General features: G+C 61.1%; 1 protein-coding gene across 3 annotated transcripts; it reads left to right on the forward strand.

The window, feature by feature from the left end:
• Window positions 1-49: 49 nt before the first annotated feature.
• ELAVL1 (ELAV like RNA binding protein 1) lies at window positions 50-21,530 on the forward strand. Of its 3 annotated transcripts, none has more exons than XM_058658129.1 (6): window positions 50-116; window positions 10,000-10,187; window positions 14,410-14,513; window positions 16,686-16,839; window positions 19,199-19,424; window positions 20,941-21,530. In XM_058658129.1, exons 2-6 carry the CDS (start codon window positions 10,016-10,018, stop codon window positions 21,263-21,265), a joined length of 981 nt encoding a protein of 326 aa, XP_058514112.1. In that variant the 5' UTR covers window positions 50-116; window positions 10,000-10,015; the 3' UTR covers window positions 21,266-21,530. The 3 variants fall into 3 exon arrangements, with proteins under 3 accessions (XP_058514112.1, XP_058514110.1, XP_058514113.1); XM_058658127.1 differs by lacking the exon at window positions 50-116 and adding an exon at window positions 2,196-2,447; XM_058658130.1 differs by lacking the exon at window positions 50-116 and adding an exon at window positions 2,221-2,364.
• Window positions 21,531-23,501: the final 1,971 nt, after the last annotated feature.

The raw sequence follows: 23,501 nt of genomic DNA on the forward strand, positions 1-23,501 counted from the left end.
CCGAGGCCGTACCGAGCCCCGTTGGCGCCTCCCGCCCGCCTGGCCGCCCGCCCGCCTGACCGCCCGCCCCGGAGCAGCACCCCCACCCCACCCCGGGCCCGCCCGCCCGCGTCCAGGTGAGGCGGGAGGCGCCTGAACCGGGGCTAGGCCGCGGCGGGCCTGCGCTCGCCTGCCGGCCTGCTCGAGGCCCGGGCCTGCTGCAAGGGCGCCGGCCGCATGTCGTGGGGGCCAGGCCCGGGGCCGGATTCCTCTCGGGGGGCGGCGTGTCGTGCACGCGCCCGGGCGGGGGCGGCGGGGGTGGGCCGGGGTCCGGGGGGCGCGCGGGGTGGGCAGCGTGCAGAGGTCACGGCCCAGCGGCTCGCTGCGCCGGCCAGTGCCGCCGATGGCCTTTCGATGATGATGATGATGATTCTTATTTTTGTAATAAGGGTGTCGGTCCCAGGAGGAGGACCCGATCCGTGGGGCTGCGGGTGGGGGGGGGGGGAGATCTCCCAGGTCGCTTTTTTTTTTCTTTCTGTTTTCATTATTATTATTATTATTATATTTTTGAATTTCCATCCCTCCCGGCTCTCTCCCACCTTGCCCCTGCCATCTCGCATGCAACCCCCAGGTGCGTGCAGAGCTGGACGGGAAAGCAAGATTTGAGAGAGAAGGAAGGACAAAAAAAAAAAAATAATAATAATAATCGTTTTATTTATTTTTTCGGTGAGCGCCATCTCTTTAACAAAGCTCACTGATCGTGGGGCGTGGGACTTCGGGGGTTTGTCAAAGTGTGTGCGTGCGTGTGTGTGTGTGTGTGTGTGTGTGTGCTGAAAACTGCTGGCGGTTGAACAATGGGGTTGGATGCGCCTTCTTCCTTTTCCGGTGTGTCCGCCGTGGCGAGGCTCTACTTTAAAAAAAAAAAAAAATCCGGGGGCTTAGAGACCTACTGTGCGCAGGGGGCGCAGAGGGCAGGACACGTGGGGGCGCGGGATCCCCCTCTACCACCATGGAGGTGCCCGCCCAGCTTCCCACACCCCGCTCCAGCCTTCACGGGGGTGGGAGTGCCCACTGGCGAGGGGTCTGCGTCCTGCATCCCGCGAGGGGGTCCCCCAGGGCGCACAGCTCCCCAAGAAGGCTCAGGATCGGAGACCCCCAGGGGGTGGGGTCTCTGGCTCCAGTAAGACTCTGATCTGCCACCAAAGTTGCTGCAGCTGGCTCGCGCGCTCTCCTCTCGGTGCTGGAGCTGAGCTGTGTCGGGTACAGCAGGCCGGCCCTCAGCCTTGTGCTGGGATGGGGGGGCGTGGGGAGGACACCAAGAGCCGGTGACCCCCAGGGGCTGCCGAGGACTTGATACCCCGCTGCACGGCCCTGCAGGGGACAGGCGCTGTGGTCATCCCGGCCTGGAGGCGAACTGGCCTCGGACACCTCCACCTGCTGTGGGGTAGGAGGCTTCCGGCAGATGGGGGGGCTCAGCTGGGGAGGGGGCTGTGCTGTTAAAGCGCTGCTTTCCCCGGGGGGTGTAGGGAGACCGAGGAGCCTGGTGAGAGTCAGTGTTGGGGTGCAGAGTCCCGGACTATGGGGCCACAAGGGGGGAAAGGAGAATCCTGTCTGCTGCGGCTTGCTTGGCTGCTTTGCTCGCTCCCTGCCTCGTGTTCTTATTATGATTAGAAAGGAGAGTTACAAAGAGGAGGAGAGACACAGGTTCCATCCGCTGGTCCTCTCCCCCAACGGCTGGAATGGCCGGTTCAAAGCCGAGAGCCAGGAGCTTCTCTGGGGTGTCTCCCTCGTGGGTGCAGGGCCCTAAATATCTGCGCTGGCCCCCCTCGCCCCGCCGGTGTCCCAGATCGATCCTGGGGCAGCCGGGACTCGAACCTGTACCAATACAGGATGCCGGCGGCGCTGCAGACAGAGGCCTCACCCCCTGGGCCTCAGCGCCGACCCGGAGCGCCGTCTCCTGTGGGCGCAGATCTGACCGTGCCGCTCCCGATTGCAAGTTTTGGGGCCCGAAGCCAATTCCGTTGGTCTCTGGGCGGCTGGAGGGGCAGCGGCCTTCTCCGCAGCCCGCCCTTGCCGGGGCCTGGGCAGCCCTTGCCGGGGTCTGGGCAGCGCGGGGCTCGAGCCCGGAGCCCGGACCCCCACCCCCACCCCCTCCCCGGGATCAACTGTTGCCTCGCGCGGCCCCCGGCGCGGGCAGTTGCCGGAGTTGTGCCCGCCTCCAGGGGGCGGCCGAGAGCCAGGCTGCGGAGGGGAGGCGAGCGGAGGCCTGCGCTCCTCGGAGCTGCCCGCCCGCGGCGGCCGCCGCCGGGCCGGGTCCAGCCGGGCTCCGGGGAGGCCATGGTCACGGCGTGCGTGGGGCTCAGCTCACTGCTGGACGTGGGCATGGCGAGGCTCGGGCGGATGTGGAGGCCCCAGGAAGGGGAGCCGTTAGCCAAGCCCGGCCGGCCCCCGAGTGCCTCCTGGCGGAGGTGAGGAGGCCTCGGTGGGGGAGGGGAGGGGAGCTGCAGGGCGGGAAAGCGCGCAGGGGTCGGCGTGGGCTGGCCAGCCGGGAGTGGAGCGGACCGGGGGCTTTGTCTCAGCCAGGAAGGGCTGGAGGCGGGTGGCGCGCCACGTTGGGACGGGGGAGGGGGCAGGGGCCGGTTGGATATGCACCATGGCATCCCTGAGCCACACAAAGTTACCAACTTGGAGATGAGCCTCCGATAGGCCGGGAAGTAGTGTGGCCCACCTGCGGTTGCGTGGGCAGAGCCCGACCGGCTTTTCCTGCAGGATGTTGCCCTGTGGGCCGGACGCCCCCCCCACACACACCCACTTGAGATGTAGCCGGTGGGGGGGCCCCAGGCCTGCAGTGCTGGGACTGCGCTGGGGATGGGAGAGCCCTGGTTGACTCTGAGGGCGAGTGTGGGTGAAAGCCGGGCTTGTCCGGTGCTGGGCTTTTGTTTTGAGAGCAGATGATGCTGTCCAGGCGGATGGATGTGGCCCTCCATGACGGGTCAAGGAGGGAGAAGGGTGAGCGGCCCTGGAGCTGACCAAAGGGAAGGCAGCTGCAGTAACTGCTAGAGGGGTTCTAGGCCTTTCTGGGACGGGGGGGGGGGGGGGGCGGGCGGGGGCTGTGGTTGCATCGCCTTCCCTGGGCCTGCTGCCCGGCTCAGGCTCCCGGCTCCAGCCTCCTGCTGGTCCAGAACCACCCCACCCCACCCCAGTCCTGGTTCCCAGCTCCTAGCTTCAGCTTGGTCTAAACTCAGCTATTGCTGGGATTTGGGGAATGAATCAAATGTTCTCACCTTTGCCTCTCAAAAAAAAAAAAAATCGAGACGATCCTATAGCAGCTGTCCCAAGGGACAGGACTGCCCGGTGCCTGACATGTGGTGGGTTCTCTGAGAAGCCTGGGGACCTTGGATCCTGCTGCCGACCGGACCGATGGAGCCGGGAGGGAGAGGGGAGGTTTGGAGGGCAAAGCTCCGGGTTTGAAATGATGGGACCTGTCCCTGTGGCAATTGGTGTGGCAGGAGGTGACGGGGTTGTGGCGAGGGCTAGGGGCAGAGGACAAACAGGTACAGCGTGGAGGTCTGACCCGCCGGTCTGGGAAGGGGGGCGCGTGTGAGCCTGCCACCTGCTACGAGAGATTTGGAGAGGCAGCAAGGACCAAGGCGCCATGGTGAGGGCGCTCGTGGTTGGACGGGTCATGGGGACACATGGGCCTTGATTCTGTGCAAGAAGGAAGAGTAGGGGCAAGGACTTGGCCTGCCACCGGCCAGGCCCTGGTGCCGGCTTGGGACCACCTCGTTCTGCACGTGGGGAAACCAGGGGTCTTGGAGGGAAGTGTCTTGCCCAGCGCCCGCGCTCATAACTGCCCAGCGCTGGAGTGCGCCAGAGTGCCTGGGAAGCCCCGACCCTGCAGAAAAAACTCTCCGCACGGCCCTGAGCTGTGGCAGGCCCCGAGGGCTCCTGTCGGCTTGGCCTGGGCCAGACACTGGCTATACCCGACCTGTCATCCCTGCAGTCGTCTCAGCTCGGCCAGTCCAGAATCACTGTGACTTGGCTGGAACTGCCCCAGCCAGGCGACCGTCTCCGCCATGGGCCGGGGCCAGCACCTGGGCGCCGCGTCCACCTAGGCCTCCCCGCACCTCGTCTGGCGTGCCAGTTGTAAATTGGGTCAGGCGATATTTTCGGGTTCTGCTGGCACTAGAGCAGTTCCTGGCTGGCTTCGCACTTGCAGCTTGAAGACAGACCACTGCAACTGGAGAGGTCCCCGAGAGAACCAGGTGCTGCGTGCGGGGTCAGGGCCGGACCTGGGGGTGCACAGAGCTGCTCCAAGCTCCCCGAAGACAGGCGCGGTGCACCGCTCCGTCCCACGCAGCCGTGCCAATGGGCCTGGAGGTATCTACGGAGTGATCGACTGCCCTGGGGATCATTCCAGCAGGCCTCCTCCCCTGGCACCTGCTTACAGACCAGCAGTCTCACCTGGTTACGGCCAGGTTTCCCTCGGCTGCGTGCACTTGGCTTTGGAGGGTGCTCCCTGGCGATACTGAAGCGAAGGAGGGACTGTGAGGCAGGCACCACGGCCTTCTTGTCAGCTGTGGGTCAGGGCCATGGACAGTGCCGGAAGGTCAGCCCTTGAGGACAGCAAGCAGGTCGCCACGCCAGCTCAGGAGTGACGCAGGCAGTAAGAAACAGTGTCCAGAGGGGCCAAGGAGGAGAGCAGCCTGGGGGGGGGGCGGTGGGGAGGAGTGGGTTGCGGTGACCTGCAACGGGCCAGCTTACCTCAAAGCCAGGACATGAATCCCAGAGGAGTCCCCACTGCAGAGCCTCAGGTGGTGGCTCAGTTGGCTAATCTTCCCTGTGCAACTGCCGGGATCCACTTTTCCCATCCAGCTCCCTGCCTGTGGCCTGGGAAAGCAGTGGGGGACGGGCCAAAGCCTTGGGACCCTGCTCCCACGTGGGGGACCTGGAAGAAGCTCCTGGTTTTGAATCAGCTCAGCTCCGGCCTTCGTGGCCATCTGGGGAATGAACCAGCAGATGGAAGATCTTTCCGTCCTTCTCTTTTGCAAATATTGCCTTTCCAGTAAAAATAAACCTTAATTGGGCTCGGCAGCGTGGCCTGGTGGCTAAGGTCCTCGCCTTGATCCCATATGGCCACTGGTTCTAATCCCGGCAGCTCCACTTCCTCTCTATCTCTCCTCCTATCAGTATATCTGACTTTGTAATAAAAATAAAAATAAATCTAAAAAAAATAATAATAAAAAATAAACCTTAATTAAAAAAAGAGAAAAGCCTGGTGGTAATTTCTTCCTGGGGAACTGGTCCATGGTGACAGCCGCGTCCTGGCCCCCTGGGAGTAAGGGGTTGATGGGAGGTGGACCAAGGGGACAGCTCAGAGGAGTCTGCAGGCCCACCACACCGGGGGTGGGTGCGCTGGGACCACTGGAGTCGCTGGTCATTCAGTGATAATTTTTTATTGGGAAGTCAGATATGCAGAGAGGATGATCTTCCGTCCGATGATTCACTCTCCAAATGACCGCAATGGCCGGAACTAAGCCAATCCAAAGTCAGGAGCCAGGAGCCTCTTTCGGGTCTCCTACGCGGGTGCAGGGTCCCAAGGCTTTGGAGCGTCCTCCACTGCTTTCCCAGGCCACAGGCAGGGAATTGGATGGGAAGCGGGGCTGCTGGGCTTACCATCCAAGGCACACACCCAGAGACTCACCCAGGTCCCCACTGGGTACTGTTGGGATTCCTGTGTTAGTTGGCAGTTGGCCCCTCTAAGAATAAAGCGTTGAGGATGCTGTGGCCACGCACAGATGGGTGCTTTGTGGGCATGGCAGCCCATGAGAACACGAAGCGCCCTATGCAGGCCGTGCCCCGGCAGTGGAAGTGCCATCTGCCGCTGCCCCACAGCACAAGGGGGCTCTGCCTGGCACATGCCCAGGCCCCTGAACTGCACGCCACATCGGTGCCAGCTGTAACTGCCCTTGGTGGAATGCAGACGCATACTCCCAGAGTCTGTGGCCTGTGCAGTCTCCCTTGTTTCACTTAGCAGAAGGTATTTGAGATGCCCGTGGGGGGCGCCCGCGGGCATGACTTGGTGGCACCTTTTTCTTGCCGAGTAGTATTCCCTTGCCTGGCGTGCCAGTGCCCCCTTGGACCTGAAGGATGTTCGGGTGTTTTGGGACATCAGCGTCTTGGATCCGTGCTGGGATTGCCAGTTGGCATTCTCGATGCGCTTAGCTGGTGAAACTGCTCACCTGCTGGTTGGGGCCGGGTGTCGGTGGGTCAAGCCAGCAGCCCATGGGGCCACCCATCCCTGTCCCCAGCTGCTCGGCGCTCACGGCCTGGGAGAAGCGGTGGGAGATGGTCCGGGGAAGGTGGGAGACCCCGGCGAAGCGGCTGCCTGGCCGGCCGGCCACACAAGCCATTGCAGCAGTCTGAGGAGTGAGCCAGCGGATGGAAGAGCGCTCCTTCTCTGCGTGCCTGTCTCGCCTGGCAGCCTCTCCAGGGGCTCCTAGCCCTTGACATTGACTGTTTCACTGTCCCTGGGTCTGTCCACTTTTGTCTCAGCCGTTCCAACGGGCAGCAGAAGCTCCGTGTGGTGGACATCTGCATTTTGTTGGTGACCAGCGGGTTGGGCATCTGGTTGCACAGTTACTTGCCACCCATCCGTTCGTTGTCTGTGTTTGCTCAGGTGCTGTGTCCTGCAAATTGAGGTTTCTCACAATTTTAAGATGAATTTATTTTTATTGGAAAGTCAGATCTACAGAGAGAAGGAGAGACGAAGATCTTCCATCTAACGGTTCACTCCTGAAGTGGCCGCAACAGCTGGAGCTGAAGCTAGGAGCCAGGAGCTTCCTCCGGGTCTCCCACACAGGTGCAGGGTCCCAAGGCTTTGGGCCGTCCTCGACTGCTTTCCCAGACCACAGGCAGGGAGCTGGGTGGGAAGTGGAGCAGCCAGAATATAAATTGGCAGCCATATGGGAGGCCAGCACATACAAGGCGAGGACTTCAGCAACTAGGTTACTGCGCCAGGCCCATTGTTCTGTTTTGAGAACATCAGAGAATGTTCCAAACGCAGTCCACTTTGTAATTACTCTATCCGATCTATGGGTTGTAATTCTAGCAGCCTCTTTCTCAAAGAAATGGGTCCTGCACCCACTGGGAAACCTGGAAGAAGCTCCTGGCTCCTGGCTTCGGCTCGGCGCAGCACCGGCCGTTGCGGTCACCTGGGGAGTGAATCATCGGACGGAAGATCTTCCTCTCTGTCTCTCCTCCTGTCTGTATATCTGACTTTCCAATAAAAATAAACTGTTTTTAAGTAAAATGATTATAAAATAGGGTTTTTTTTGTTTGTTTTGAAGACAGTGGGTTTGTGGTGTTGTAATTGAGAAACCTTTGCCTTACTCAGTGTTACAGATCCATTCTTGAAATAGTCTGTTTTTACATCTCGGAACAGTGGTCAGCCGACTGGAGTCTGTCGCGAGCCAGGTGGGAAAGCCTGTTTTTGGCTCAGTGGGCCATCTGGTGGTTACTCCTCGGCGCTGTCACCATGGCTTGAGACCAGCCAGCGCGTAAACCTACAGGAGTGGCTGCGTTCCCATAAAACTTGATCCGTAGAGGCAGGCAGCGGGCCAGACCTGTGTGTCAGGCTGTGGCGTGTGCGTGGGCCCTTGTCTGAGGAGTCCACGTCTACCTGTTCTGGACAGCGCGAGTGGGGCCCCTGTGCCCTCCTCACAAGGCGTTGGAGGAGGGGGTGCCCGTCCTTCGGAGGAAAAGCCTGGAGTGGGAGGGAGATGAGGCCCGTCAGAGCCGTCTAGGGCAGTGCGCGCCTCCTGAGCCACCCCAGTGGGGCTCACACTAAGGGGGTTGGTGGGCACTGCCCAACGCTGGCTGCCCCTTGGCTCCGTGGCAGAGTGAGCTGCTGGCGTGGGTCCACTGGCCCGTGGGGCTGTTGGCGTATCTGTCGCGTTCCTGCATGGATTCGTAGTCCTCTGGGTCAGGTTTTTGGAGCCTCAGCAGCGTAGCCCTGGTGGCTGGACAGCTCACGTGTGGGGGCCATCCTGGGCCTGCAGGGTTATTTACTGAACATCGTCCCTGGCTCCCACCCACTAGGTGGGTACCAGCAGCATACTGCCAGCCTCAGGTGGCAACCAAACGTGTCTCTAGACATTGCCCAGTGTCCCTCCAACCCGGGGATGCGGTCGGGGGGCAGACGCGCCACACGTGGAACCTGCTGTTGATGCATGGTGCCCAGTGTCCCCCCAACCCGGGGATGCGGTCGGGGGGCAGACGCACCACGCGTGGGAGTTGCTGCTGCTCCACGCGTTCATGTGGTCAGCAGCCACTTTCTCCCGGTGGGCTGCTCTTCCCATTGCTGGTGCCGTTTGCCAGGCGCACATTTCTGATCCTGGGAAGTCTCACTGTCCTGTCTTTGGCCGTGGCTCTCAAAGCACACAGCGCATCCCCAGTCACGTGACAGGTGCAGGAGGCTGCCCTTGTACGCGTGGTCTGAGAGGAGCCAGGGAAGCCCCGGGAATTGACTTGGGGCAGGTGGGCAGTGTCCATACAAGAGGTGATTGTGTAGTTGTGGACTCCTGGCAGGAATGCTTATTCTATTATCGATGTTAATTCAAGAAGCAGAGAGATGGAAGACGTACCAAGAGAAAGTTCACCCGTCTCCTGGTTCGCTCACTCCCCACCTGGCCGCAGCAGCCAGGGTTGGGCCAGGTGGAAGAAGCCAAGAACATGGAGCTCCATCTGTCTCCCACGGGGATAGAGGGGTTCTGAGCACGTGGGCCTCCTTCCTCTGCCTTCCCCGGGGGCCTCCGCCGGGAGCTGGGTTGCAGTCAGAGCATCAGGACTCCAGCCAGTGTTCTGGGATGGGATGCGGGTGTCGCAAGTGGTGTAGCTTAACCCACTTTGCCATGCCTGTCCCAGGGCCATTTTTATAGAGGGACAGAGCCACGTGGCCATGGGTACTGGGCTTTGGTGTGCAGTGCAGATCTGGTGCACTTAGAGACGGGGACACAGAGCTGCGCGCTGCAGCCTCGGTGAGCCGAGGAGACAGGCTGAGTTCCCGGAAACTTGGAAGAACCTGCTGTGAGGGCAAGACCCACCCCCACCTCTGTCCTGGGGGTGCAGGAGGCTCCCACAGTCCGCGTGGGCAGGAACCCCTCGAGGGGCAGACGGCACAGATGTGGATGTCTGTGTGTAGTGTGGTGCTCGACTGGCCGGCAGCTCTCTGCAGCCCTCCGCAGGGGTGGCTGCGACAGGGTCATGCTGTGTGCCGGGAGGCAGTTACAGAGAGAAAGAGAGAGAGCTTCCCTCCGCTGCCTCACTCCCCGGATGGTCACAGTGGGGAGAGCTGGGCAGGTCTCCCAAAGACTCGGTCCTTCCCCCCCTCCTTCCCCTGGTCGTAAGCAGGGAGCCAGAGTGGAAGTGGAGCAGCTGGGAATCGAACCTATGCCGATGAGAAATGTCAGTGCCACAGCAGCCAACCCCTGGATTTCATTTTCAGGTGGTTTTAGGTTTGCAGAGCCACTGTAGTGTGTTCCTACGATTCTCTCCGTCGTGTCTTTGCCTGGGGGGGTCTGTTTCTCCTAGCTGAGGAAGTCTTTCGGAAGCTCCCGGAGCTGGAGCGAGCCCGTGAGTGGGAGTTGCCCCTCGTGGGTGTACTGTGCCAGGGTCCTAGACAGAAGTGGAACACATCGGCTTCCATACCAAAGTATTTTAAAATCCTTGAGAAGTTCATGGAAAATGCATGTTATGAAGTTTTCATTCATCAGATGGGCGTCTTGGTAACTTCACGATTTTGGCAACTGTTGGTAAAGGTGCCATAAGCGGCCCTGGGCAGCTTTCTGGCGTGGTCTTCATTTGAACTTGCAGTGGTCCGAAGAAGTCCCGGGGTGGGAGTGTGGCCCCGTGGGTAAAGGCACCCACACACCCTGGAGACAGGCACACCAGCAGTCCGCGGTTTTGCCCTCGTACGGTGCAGCATGAACAGCTCGGATTTGCCCTCGCTTTTCCCTGCAGATTTTTAAAGCATACAATGTCTAATGGTTATGAAGACCACATGGCCGAAGACTGCAGGGACGACATCGGGAGGACGAACCTCATTGTCAACTACCTCCCGCAGAACATGACGCAGGAGGAGCTGCGGAGCCTGTTTAGCAGCATCGGCGAGGTCGAGTCTGCCAAGCTCATTCGGGATAAAGTGGCAGGTAAGGACCTCGGGCGGCCTGCGGCTCCCCTGCCCCGTTCCCTCAGCGGGGAGAGGCGTTGCGAGACAGAGCCCGTGCGTGCTGTCAGGAAGAAGAGGGGACCCCCCCCCAGACACAGAGGCTACACCGGAAAGCCGCAGCCCGATCTGGCTTGGTCTGCATGGCTTGACCAAGTGTCCTGTGTGCAGAGGATCCAGGTGGACCCATGTCTGGCCGCCCAGGCCCCGCTCACACTCCGCCCTGGAGCAGGCCGCTGGGTCCTCTGAGGACAGGAGCCCAGCCATGGAGAGCCTTGTCCCTGCGGTCCCTGCAGTGTGACGACTGGGCCTCCGGCTCCACCTGCAGTGTCAGGGTTCGGGGGGGGCTTTGCTTGTGAGGGCCCACCCCCTGGGCTGTCGGAAGACCTGGTGCCCGAGAGGAGCGTGGGAGGCGAGGCCCCCCCCGGGCTGCCAGCTGGCTGGTTGGGACCAAGTCTCTATCCTGGAAACTCATTTTTGAGTTTGAGGACAGAGCCAGCGCGTTTCCTGATTGTGGAGAGCAGAGGAGGATGCTGGGAGTGATGAGTGTTCCGCTTCGCCAGCCTTCCCCAGTCTCCCAGGACCACGAAGACCCTCGCCCCCTGACCCCTGAGTCAGGCCCCACGGCCTGCTGACCAGCGCCGTGGCGAGTTTGCGTTTGCACTGGTCCTGCAGAGAGACTTGGGAAGATACACAGTCAGCCAGTGTGAGAATGTTCTAGAAGCCTCCACTGTTTTCCTGATCCGGGAAGTCATCCTGGCTCCCAGGCCACTGTCCTCATCCGGTCGCCAGCATGTGGCAGCTTCTACACTCGCTGCTCCTGGCTGCGAGCACTCTGTTATGTGGCCTTAGCACTCTGTTATGTGCTAATTTTGCTTCTTTCTCCTTTTCTTTTTTTTTTTTAGGTTTATTTATTTATTTGATAGTCAAAGGATGTGTATATGTATATACGTATTTGGGGAGAGAGACAGAGCGCTTCCATCCCCGCGTCCACTCCTCAAGTGCCTGCAGCAGTTGGGTCTGCCTCAGGCCGAAGCCAGGGACCCTACACTCCACCTGGGTCTCCCCAGGAGGAGCAGAGCCCCGAGTACTTGAGCCAGCAGCTGCTGCCTCCTGGGGGTGTGTTAACAGGAGGTGCTCTGGATGAGTAGCTGGGACTCACACTGGCGTCCCGACAGGGCATGCCAGCAGCGCGAGCAGCCTACACTGACTGGCTCCTTGCTGCTTTCCCAGAAGGCACGTGAGTGCACGCCAGGTCTCGGCAGGCTTGACCGTTGGTACTGACATGCGCTTTACAAGAACTTGATGAGAGAGACAGATTTTCCATCTGATGACGGAAGTGGCCGCAATGACCAGGGCTGAGCCGAGCTGAAGCCAGGGGCTTCTTCCAGGTCTCCATGTGGGCACAGGGTCCCAAGGCTTTGGGCCGTCCTCCACTGCTTTCCCAGGCCCCAAACAGGAGCTGGATGGGAAGTGGAGCAGCCTGGATGTGAACTGGTGCCCATATGGGATCCCGGCGCTTTCAAAGCACTTTCTTATGTCACAGCTTCTTCTAGCTCAGGGCTGATCCATCACAGCCCGCCCTGCCCATCCTTACTGGGAGCTCCGCCCACTGCTGGTGGAGGCGACACGACCCCCCCATGGGAGAGCTCCCTTCTCTGCCCCCCAGCCCAAGCGTTCCTGGTGCGGACGGCGCAGGGACGCTGTCTGGAGGAACAGGAACTGAGTGCTGCCTGCCCTCCTCTCCCCTTGGTGTGTCACTGAGTGGTCAGGCTCCCCGACCAGGGAGCTTCCGAAGCCCCTGCAGCCACCTGCTGGCGTGGGCTGGGCGCCAGGGCTCTGCACGGTCAGCGGGGGTGAGCTACCAACTCTGTTTCCCCTCTGCCTTGGCCCAGGCCTCAGAACCTTCCCTCCGCAGGAATGCTTTTCCAGTACCTTCTGCAGTGTCCTGTCCTGTGCCTCCTGCCCCACCCGTAACCTACAGCTGGACTGGCTCACGGCCACACTGCCAGACAGACACCTTTCCCCCAGCAGCCGCCACCTCCGTGCTTCCCCTGGGCCACCATGGTAACACGGCCGTCATAGCTCATCAGCTCCTCCTGACAGCCCAGCACCCTTGTGGAGACTTGGTCTCTGGTGCTTGTTCCTTCCTTGGCTTTGCGCTGGGACCGCCCGCCACCCCAGCGTGTTGGCTGATCGCCCACAGGGGTGTGCCGAGGGCCCTTGGGGCAGCGGCCGTCCTCTGTCGTGTACAGTGGCAGCCCCAGCCAGGCCTGACACGGGGCAGGTGCTAGGATGTTGAGTGGGGGAGGGTGACAGGAGAAACCAGACTCAGGACGAGGTGTGGCCACCCACGGTGTGACTCCCTAGGCACATGCGTGGTCAGGAGGGTGTATGGCCAAGACCAGGGCCAGAGGTGGAGTGTCGGGGGCCATGAAGCGCAGGCTGAGGGGGCAGGTGGGAGGTGTCATCACGGCCAGGAGGACAGGCCATGCACAGTGCCCCGGGAGCTCAGCCAGACTCACCTGGCCGTAACCCAGAGTCGGCAGGGACCACGCTGGGCCCTCCCAGCGGAGCAGGACCTCGCCATGGCCGTGGCCATGTTTCCCCACCACACAGAGCCAGGTGGGGCAGAAGACGCAAGGCCTAGGGCGTGGGTCCTAGCGGCATGTTGGCCACGTGATCAGTGGGTGGTCCAGGTCACGAGGAGAGTGAAGGCGGGAAGATCAGAGTGGCCTGGGCTCTGAGCTCCCTGGGCCGTGGCCCTGAGGGGGTTCAAAGGACAGCAGCCAAGGACCCCTGAGGGTCAGAGCGGTGACCAGGAGGCTGGCCCACCACCAGCCTGCGCTCTGCGGCCCAGAGGCTCTGCCCTACAGTGTGCCAGGCTGGACCCTGCTGGTATGTGTTCCTCCCACACCTCTGGGGCCAAGTCTCAGGCCCCTGCAGTTGGGGTGGGGTTGGCATTGCGGCGTAGCAGATGAGGTCACTTCCTACGACACCCACATCCCCTCTCAGAACGCCAGTTCGAGTCCCAGCTGCTCTGCTTCCGATCCAGCTCCCTGCTGATGCTCCCGGGAAAGCGGTGGAAGATGGCCCGCGAGCCTGGGTCCCCACCACCCACCTGGAGTGTCCGGCTATAAATAGATCAGCCTTGGAAAGGGGGCCAAGGTTTTATTTGTTGCTTTTAAGAAGAGCCCAGTCTGCGCAGAACGTGTCATGGCTCGCACATTGGCGCCTCGGCCCGGCGGCCTGACGGGCACCACTGGGCAACTGGGGGGCTTCAGCGGGGTTGATTCTGCTGGCCAGGCCTTTTCAGAACTGACCCGCAAAGGCTGAGAGACTGCCCCAGCCCTGCCGAGCCTCTGCCAGCGGAGGGCCTGGGTGAGCAGACGGAAGAGGCCTGCCCACCGGGAGCCGTAGACCCTCTCTGGCCAGTGAGGTCAGGCAGCAGTGTGTTTTAGAAGGAGAGCAGCCAGGCCGGGTTAAACTCCACGCTGGGCTCGCATTCCTGGCCTTGCCCCTCTGCCCGCCTGGCCTTTGTTACGCAGCTGCCCGGGGCAACACCTGCACCCGGCGCTCCCAGCATGGAGGATGGGTCGTGCCCTTCTGCCGGCCCTGACCACTGACAGCCAGCAGCTCTGCCTTGGTCCCACCCCTGCCAGGTCCCCCGGGGTCACTGCCCGGCCTGTTTCAGCAGCAGGCGGGGACACTCCGTCTCTGACCCTGGTTTTCTCTGATGGTCAGGAAGTCGGGTTTGTGCATTGCTTGTGACCCCCCAGAACCTGAGCACCTGACGTTGCTAGAGCAGAGAAGGCTGCTGGTCAGGAAAGGCTGGGGTGCAGGGCAGGCTGCTTGACAGGCCAGGGTTCTGCTGGGCTCTGGCTGCCCCATTCTGTTCGGCGGCTGCGCAGGGAAGTGACCTGCAGGCAGTGGGGGCAACTGGGCACGCGTCAGGCCCCACAGCTGCAGCGCCCATGGGACCCCTGGTCCGGGCTGCACGGCAGACGGTGGCACAAAAGGGTCCCTTTGTTCATGTGCAGGCTGCCACCTCCCGTCCAGTCCCCCAGAGACCTGTGCTCCTGACGTCTGTGCGTTTCCCCCGACCCAGCCGTTGGCTGCTGCTTGAAGGGAGGACGGGGAGTTGCCCCTGCTCCTTGCCCACCTGCTGGCCGGCCGGTTGCCCACGTCTCTGTGTTTCCGTGCAGGACACAGCTTGGGCTATGGCTTTGTGAATTACGTCACTGCGAAGGATGCGGAGAAAGCCATCAACACGCTGAATGGCCTGAGGCTGCAGTCCAAGACCATCAAGGTAGAGCTGATGCCCCTCCCTACCACCACCACCACCACCACCCCGGGCCTCTCCTCGACGACCAGGGCCCTGGCAGGCACACCCGGACTGCCCTCACGTGAGTGGCTCAAGCCACCTCTGTTTACGAGCGCGAGGGTCCCGTGACGCAAATGTACGTCAGGTCAGCACCATGCCCAGCCCAGGGCCTCTCCTTGCTGGCTCCTGGCTTGCACAGCAGAACCACCCATCCCCCGTCCCCCGTCCCCCTGCTTCGTCAGGGCTGGCCATGACCCAGGCAGTGAACACAGGTTGGCAGCTGCCTGCCACCAAGGCAGGTGGACAGGGAGGAGACAGCAGAAGCTGAGGCTGCACAGACCCCCTCCCCAAGCCCCTCCCCATCCACAGGCAGCACCTGTTTGCCCTAGAACAGTTCTACATTCCTCCTGGGCCCCGAGCCCCGTGACCTGGCTTCCTCTGGCGGCCGGGCATCACCCTGGCAAAGAGCACCTCCCCTGATCTGAAACCATCAGGGAAGAGATTCTGTCCGAGGAGCTCAGCAGACAGGTTGGAAAACGTGGGCCGTGGAAACCCCGTGCGTGGGTTCCAGTATTCTTTGCACCAGCCTGAGTTTGTCTTATAATTGCACCTTCCGCACACTTGGTGAGGCACACTTGTGTGAACTCCAATTCGCTGGCATGCCCGGGAAGGACCTTTGAGAACTGGCACCAGGCCTGTGCTTCCTGGGCACTGAGCAACAGTTAGTTCCACCAGGAACTTAATAGGACCCGGGCACCCAGGGCTGCAGCTGCCAGCCAGCCCACAAGTGCCCTGGGACCTGGGTTTCACTGTGGCTGAACCTTCCCTGGACCCACGGGAACCCCCCCAGGTACAGTGCGGCTTGCAGAGGACCCCACAGTGCAGGCTGTAGCAGGCAGCCGCACAGCTTGCATTGCCGCCACCCCGGGGCCTTTGGCTTCCTGCCCCAGGCCCGCCCAGGAAGTGCCCTGCTGCTCCCAAGCCCAGACACACAGCTGGCTCTGTGTACTCTTGAGCCTTCCTGTGACTGGTGATGCCGGAAGTTTTGCAACAGCCCTTGCTGAGGCCAGAGCCTGTACCCGCAGGCTACCCCAGTCATGCCACCCTCACCATGTGCGTGAAAACCCACCCTCCCTTCCGCCAGCGGAATCCAGTTCGCAGCGCTCCCACAGCTGTCCTGGTTCTGCCAAAGCAGCCTGTGCCTGGGCATGTGATGGCCCCGGTCATGGTTCCTCCTGCCTCTGCCTTGAGGCCACCTGGGCCCTGTGTCCTCCAAGCTTCCCCTGAAGCCGCCAGTCCTGGGATGTAGTGCCCAGTCAGATACAAGGACACTGGGGGTCCCAGGGCTACCTGCCCCTTGTGACCATCTGGCTACAAAGGTAGGGGTTCCCCTCTTCTGTGGAGCCAGTGCTCTGGGTGTGTACCAGCCCTGACCCAAATCCTGGTGTGACCAAGTGTCCCCAGGGCTCCTGACCCACGGGCTGATGGCACAGGTGCCCTGTGGCCTCCCTGCCACATCCTCGGTGCCACCTCCGTGAGGCCCGGCCCTGCTCGGCTGTCATGCTCTTGGTTGCAATCCCCGTCTCTGCTGGCACTGCCTGCCAGGGTGGGGCGCAGTGCTAGACTGCCACGCTGAGACACCTGACGGCACCTTAGTTCAGTCATGGATCGCCCGTTTCTGTTGGTGAGAGAGGCGAGCTCTTTTCCCCGGCTCTCAGCCTCGGGGCCTGCCAGCCTTCGGCATAGGCCTTTGCTGCCACCCAGGTGGCCGGTGGGCCCCTCTGCACCTTGTGGCACACTGGCTGGCTGCTCGGCAGAGTCTGCCCTGCCAGCACACTGCGGGCTTCTCACAGGCCACCTTCAGGCTCCTGGTTTGGGTGCCCCCGTTCTCATCCCCAGCCCTGGCTCACGTGCCATCCTATCCCAGGAGGGCGTAAGGCCGAGGCAGGGGGGTTGGTGGGAGAGCTGGGGCCTGGACCCCAGTGCTGCAGACCCTCCATCTCTGGACTTCTTTAAGAGGAATGCCCCCCTCACTCGGAGGTGAAGGCCACAGGAGGAGGTGCCGCAGGGTGACCCGCCACGGCGCTGGCTTTGCACCCTCCTCAGTGCCTTGCTCCCAGGCCCGCCCTAATCCTAGCCAGCGCTTTTGTCTTGAAGGTGTCTTACGCGCGCCCCAGCTCTGAGGTCATCAAAGACGCCAACCTGTACATCAGCGGGCTCCCGCGGACCATGACCCAGAAGGACGTAGAGGACATGTTCTCGCGCTTTGGCCGTATCATCAATTCCCGGGTCCTCGTGGACCAGACCACAGGTACGGCCAGAGGCCGACACGCCACCGTCGGGACTGGAGTGTCCCGCGCCACCCTCAGCATGAGAGGACCGGGCATCCCGGGGCCCTGGCCTCGTCTGTGAGCAGGGTGTGATGATGGCAGCAGCTGTCACTCCTCGAAGTCTCCGGCTGCCGTCACCATGCGGTGTCCCAGGTAGCTGGCCCTCAGGAGCCTGTCCTCAGTCTGTGGGCCCCGGGTGCCCCCAGGCAGAGGCCCTGACGGCTCTCTGGAAGGCCTGGCCACTTGGCTGGCCCTTCTCAAGCATCGAACTGTGTGTGTGTGCACAGCTTTGGGCAAGAGGAGCCAAGGGGCCCCAGCAAAGCCCTGCTGTGCCCGGAACTCAGGGTGCCTCAGCTCCCTGCACACCCCCATGGCAGGCTGGCTGGCCACAGGAGCTGGTCCTCCACGGCCTTGCATCTTGTGGCTCGCTCAGCTGCTTGCATCCTCCGGGGGCGGGAGGGCAGAAAGGGGTACAGTTCTGCTGATTGGGGCTGAGACAGGAAGCGGCCAGCATCAGGCTCTGCTGAGCTGGAGTCTCCGGCCTGGGGCGCTGGGGGAGCCTGTGGGCCGACACACACCTGGGGTCCCTTCCACAGGTAGAGCTGGGAGATGGCCATTCACTTGGGGTGATCCCCAGATCTACTGCAAAGCACCCCTTTCTTGCCCACATACTGGCTGAGAATACAGCGGACTGGTCAGTGAGCCCCGGGCCCCAGGCCCCGCCACAGTTCCACTGTCTGAGCGCCCTAGCTCCCTTGCCCTGTTCTCAGTGCCCCACAGGCCCCAAGGAGGCTGAGCTGTGAAGGCGGAGCCCCCCACCACCTGGCTTTGCTGGGGACCCTGGCCACTCTCTGAGGCACACAGCTACCCGCTGTGCCCATGTGACAGTCGCTTCGCAGTCAGCTCCCCTGGCTGGGGTGTGGCCTTGTACACCTGTGCTCCCCTTGGCAGGTGGTTAGGGTTAGGGGCTGGCAGCCACACACAGGCGCCCCCTCTGCCCCATGGCTCGTGGTGTCTGCCTGGGGCTGGTTTTCCTCTAGCTCTCAGCTGCTGCTCCCACCCGGCTGGAGCAGGTCAGGCCCTGGATGCCCTGGGCACCGGCGCATCTTGCCAGGTCTAAGCTCCTGGGTTCTCACAGGTGAACTCCCCAGTGGGTGTTGAACCCCACACGAGGGGCAGCCTGGAGGCCACTGTGTTGGGTACGGCGTGGTAGTGACCCAGATGGGCGCTCATGGTTCCACACAGGATCTGGCTGAGGCCAGAGGGACCCCGGTGCTACAGACAGGAAGGCAGAACCCTCTGGGGCTGGGGCGTGGACGTGGGGACAGCTTGAACGCTTGCCCAGAGGGTCACCAAGGCCCAGGCTGTCCTGCTTTGGTCTCTGTCATTTTACTGTATGCTCAGAGACCTTAGCCTAGTAGTGACAAGCCCCACCTTGCCTGGGGTTGGAGACCCCTGGGGCCTTTGATTTCTTAACAAAGGTCAAAGCTGGTGGCCCAGCTAGCCCACTCTTGACCCTCAGCCATCCTCTCCCCCCTTTGACCCTGCTTAGCATCCCCTCGGTTTCTCATCACCCCATTCCTTGAGCTGAAGGAGCCTCCCAGACCTGCAAGGTTGGGGGCGGGCAGGGCAGGGCAGGGGTTAAGGGCAGGTTGCATCATTCCCCCCACCGCTTCCCAGGTTTGCTCAGCCTCTGCCACTCAGGCTATGGGTCCCGGCTATTCTCTTCAGTAACGGGTTGGGGTTCCCACGCCATAATCCCACTGGCTTGGCCAAGGTTGCAGGACACGAGCCACAGCGGGGCCTCATTTGACCCTGAGGGAAACTGGGAACCCAGAGGCTTGTCCCGGGACTGCAGAGTGAGGGCTGAGCAGCAGCGTAGAGCAGGGAGAGGGTGGCTCTGGCCCTGCCCTCGTGGGCTGGGGTCTGCTCACGGTGGACAGCAGCTGGGATGGGAAGTTCCCTGGCCACACCGCTGCCCGTCCTGCACATCCTGTCTGGGCACCTGGTGACCAAACGACCACGCCTGTGGCCCATCTTAATGCTGCAGCCCGTGAGGAGGCTCGGGGTGGCCCTTTGGGGTGTCTGCCGCCAGCATCGCTCTCACCCTGGGGACTGTGAAGTCACTGCCCTGACTCAAGACGGGGCCTGCAACTTGTAACTAATTAATCCGGTTTTGTTTTCGTTTAACCCGTTCCTTTGTTTTCCCGCTGAGGTTTGTGTTTGCTTTCGTGAGCCAGTTAGGACCACAAGCAGCAGACTGACTTGACTTTTGCTTTTCAGTTTTGCAACTCCTTGCCTGCTTCCCCCTAACTCCGTTTTTGTTGGTTTGTTAAAAAGGTTTGTCCAGAGGGGTTGCGTTTATCCGGTTTGACAAACGGTCCGAAGCAGAAGAGGCAATTACCAGTTTCAATGGTCATAAACCCCCAGGTTCCTCTGAGCCCATCACAGTGAAGTTCGCAGCCAACCCCAACCAGAACAAAAACGTGGCACTCCTCTCACAGTTGTACCACTCGCCTGCCAGGAGGTTCGGAGGCCCCGTGCATCACCAGGCACAGCGATTCAGGTGGGTCCCCGGGAGGCCTGCTGGCCGGCCACGCAGCGTGGAGAAGGCTCGGGGTGCGAGGCCCATCCCGTCAACCTGTTGCCGTGGAGCACCCCCGCCCACGCCAGGGCTCAGTTCCGGGCCTCGCAGCGGCTGCCAGAGTCGGCAGGTACACAGGTCCCTCTGGAAAGGGTCCCCCGCGCCAGGCAGAGCTGTGCGTGTAGTGGCCGTGCCGTCCGTCCGGGACGTAGTGACGAGCAAGGCAGCTGTTGTGTTCAGTGTGGGTGCAGGACCACCCCCGCCCCCGGAAGCAGACAGTCCCTGGGCTGTCGCTGCTCCTTTGTTTTCAACACAGCCCTGCTTCCCACCGAATCCTCCTGTGTATGTCGGGTGGGGGGGGGAGTTAGATGGGGCCCCCAATGCGGTTTATGGGTGACACGGGAGCCGAGCAGGCTCGCTCTCTGCTTGCCGTGCTGGAGATGTGGATCAGGCCCTCCCGGGTTCCCGTCCACGAGGCCTGCAGCAACCAGGCCGGCGCGCCAGGCACTCCCATGGGACTGCAGTGCTCGGGGCCTGTCACCCGGAGCCCATCAGTGGCCGCGGGGTCGGGGGGGCGCGTAAGGCCGAGTGTCCACGCCCACGCAGTCCCTGCCACCGGAACAGAGAGCGTTGCCCTACTCGGTCACATCCCCGCGTGGCCGAGGGGCTGCCTGTCCGGGTCACCTAGAGCAGGTGGGTCAGGAGCAAGGAAGACTGGGGCGGGGGCCTCGTGTCTGGGCTCGGCCTTGGCAGCACCTCAGGAAATGGGCGTGAGGGCTTTTCTCAGAGAGCAGGGTTTTCCTGTGACGTATGCAGGCTTCCCGTCTCGGTGGCAGACAGTTAAGGTGGGGTGTGCCCCGAGGGCTGGCAAAGGCTGGCACAGCTGCTTCCAGCCAAGACTCATGCTCCAGCTCTGGCGTGCAGGAATAGAGGTGCCCCGAATGGGGCTGGGCGCAGCTGGCAGCGGGTGGCCCGTGACTTAGTAACCAGGGAAGCCGAGGGAGCTGTGGACTCTGACCTGGAGTAGCCAGGGTTGCTGGCGGAGCAGGAAGGTGAGGTGGGGCTATGGGGCAGAGTAGGGGGAGGTTCTGAGGGCACCCCATGGCAGTTGAGTCCTTAGATGAGAATCCGCCTGAGGCCCAAGTGTCCCCACGGGACAGCGTCTGTCCGGAGTCCGAGTGCCGCTTCCTGCCTGTGCCCCAACCACTGTGCGGGCACAGTGAGCTAAGGGGTGCCCCTGGGGCTACTGGTCAGTGCAGGCACAGGCGACTGCCTCCCTTCTGTGGGTCGAATGTGGGGTACAAGGAGGGCTGGCTCTGGTCGCCATGTACAAGTTAGGCCAGCTGCCACGGTCGGCCCCTGGTCCAGTGGTTGCTGAACCCCAGGGCCAGGGGTGCCCGCCCCGCCAGCCCCATGGGAGCTAGTGCTGTGCTCGGCCGCCGTGTGGGGGTGCCCGCCCCCCCCCCGACCTGACCCTGTGCTTGCTCTCATCCGCCAGGTTCTCCCCCATGGGTGTAGACCACATGAGTGGGCTCTCTGGTGTCAATGTGCCAGGCAACGCGTCCTCGGGCTGGTGTATCTTCATCTACAACCTCGGCCAAGACGCCGACGAGGGCATCCTCTGGCAAATGTTTGGCCCCTTTGGCGCCGTCACCAATGTCAAAGTCATCCGTGATTTCAACACCAACAAGTGCAAAGGGTTTGGCTTTGTGACCATGACAAACTATGAAGAAGCCGCCATGGCCATAGCCAGCCTCAACGGCTACCGCCTGGGGGACAAAATCTTACAGGTTTCCTTCAAAACCAACAAGTCCCACAAATAACTCGCTCATGCTTTTTTTTTTTTTTTTCTTTTTTTCTTTTTTGTACGGAATAGATAATTAAGAGTGAAGAAGTTGAAACTTTTTTTTTTTTTTTTTTTTGTTAGTGTACAACTCATTTTGCGCCAATTTTCACAAGTGTTTTTGTCTTAGTCTAAACGGGAAGTGGAAAGGTTTTTATACTCTGGGATGCCACCGACATGTTCAAATGTTTGAAATCCCACCATGTTAGACCAATTTTACGTTTCTTAAGTTATTTCCTTTAAAATACCTATTAAACAGAAACCTAAGTCCACTGCGTTGACTAACCAAGTCCCTCTGGACGGTGGAGAAGCCGAAGCATGCTCCCACCCGAGTCTCAGACTGTCTGACACGCGGTCCCCCCCCTCTGTCTTCGCAAACTGGACCTTGGAGTTGTCGCCTTCAGTCTTGACCAGTTTAGACAGGCACAGAGGGGGGCGTTCCTTCAACCCGCGGGTCCCCCGGGGCCACGTCCCAGCCCCCCTCCAGTCCTGGCCTCTGCTGAGCCGGCCACAGGGGCGGGGGGCCGTCCGAGGTGGGCTGCCTGCCGGGGAAGAGGGGGGCACCGCACGCCGGGCCGGGCCCCCTCCTCCTGCTCCTCCAAGGGAAGGATGTGTTAGTTGAGTTCTGAGCCCCGGGTGCCCCGGGGGAACGGACCAAAGAGTTTCCCAGAAACTCCTGTGTATTGCTGAGTGGGCCCGCCGGGGGCCGGGGCGGCCAACCCCGATGCGATGTGACCCCACCCCACCCCCGCGCCCCACTTTGCATGCACGGCTCCCCCCCACTGCAGACTTGTTGACGGTGATGCCTCCGGTCTCCAAGAGCGTTTGCCGTAGCTTGACGGTGTAAGATAGCTCTATTTTTTAATAACACGAGAAAACATTTGAGCATCGTGTCGCACGCATCCCCTCCGTGCGAGCGCTAGATTTGTTCTCTCTTTTTAGTCGGGTTGCGTTTTTGGAATTTTGCTTTTCGTATGAATGAACACTTAAGCAGAAAAGTACTTAGTTCTTGCCAGCTGTCTATTAACAACAACAGGAAACAAAAAAAAACCTTTGATTTGTAGATTTTAAAAAAGATCTAACTCTCCGAGTTCTCTTCGTAACCGCCTTGGCATTTTGGGGTTGTTCTGTTCTGTTCATTTTCTTTTGCTTTATTTTTGTGTTTTTTGTTTGTTTTTACTTTGGCATTTAAGACCATTAAATTTGATTTTGTTTTGCTCGAGTTTTGTTTTGTTTTGTTTTGTTGTTTTGCCCTTTTCTTTCTTTTTGGCTAGGGAAGGTCCGTGGGGGCCCAGCCTTGAGGGAGAGGACTCGTGAGACCACCCCTGCCCCCGCCCCCCCCAACGGACTGAACCTGTGGCCTAGCAGTGTGCTGTCATGGGGCAGGGGGAGCCTGGAACCCCAGAGCTAGTGGGGGGAGGCGGAAGGGAAGCGCCCCAGCTAGGCAGGACCAGGTCTCCCCTCCCCAGCACTTCCAGATTTGTGGTCGCATTTAATCAGTCGCTGCTGCTCAGACAGGATCAAAACCAGAAGATGTAGTACCAGCAGGTTATATGTATGTATGTATGTATGTATTTATTTATTTATGTATTTATTAACTTCTTGACTTGAGACTGAAGCTGGTCACGATTGTGTGGAGAGCAGAGAAAGAAAGAGGTGCACACAGAGCGCCCCCCCCCCGCCAGCCCGTTGCCCAGGTGCTCTGTTCGGGGGCAGAGGGTGGAGGCCGGGACACAGACCCGTCTCCCACGTGAGTGAGTGGGTAGGTGGGTGGCAGGAGCCCAGCCACTGGAGCCTTTGCTGCTGGGTTTGCACTAGCAGGGAGCTGGGCCCCAGTCTTCCTTGGTGGGATGCGGCATCGAAACAGCCCAGGCCACACGCCGGCTCCTTACTCTTGGTATCATGGGATGATGGCATGATTGAGCTGTTGATTCGCCTAGCTAGCTATGATTTCTTCCTTGATTTATCTATGTATATTTAAATGGGAGATTGGTCCAGAGGCTTAGCCGTCTCCATAGCGGGTCTAGAACGGCCCCCTGTCTCCTGCCTGCCCCCTCCCTACCCACCCGTTCACCCAAGGCTTGCCCCGGCAGGAGCTCCAGGGTTCTTTCCAGGTTCCCATAGCCCCATCCTCTATAGTGAAGGTGAGTGGGGCACCCCCACCCTCCCTTCCCTGGGCTCTGAGAAGGGCTGGTGGCCCACAGTGGGGTGCGTGG

Source organism: Ochotona princeps, chromosome 33 (assembly GCF_030435755.1).
Source record: "Ochotona princeps isolate mOchPri1 chromosome 33, mOchPri1.hap1, whole genome shotgun sequence".
Taxonomy (NCBI): domain Eukaryota; kingdom Metazoa; phylum Chordata; class Mammalia; order Lagomorpha; family Ochotonidae; genus Ochotona; species Ochotona princeps.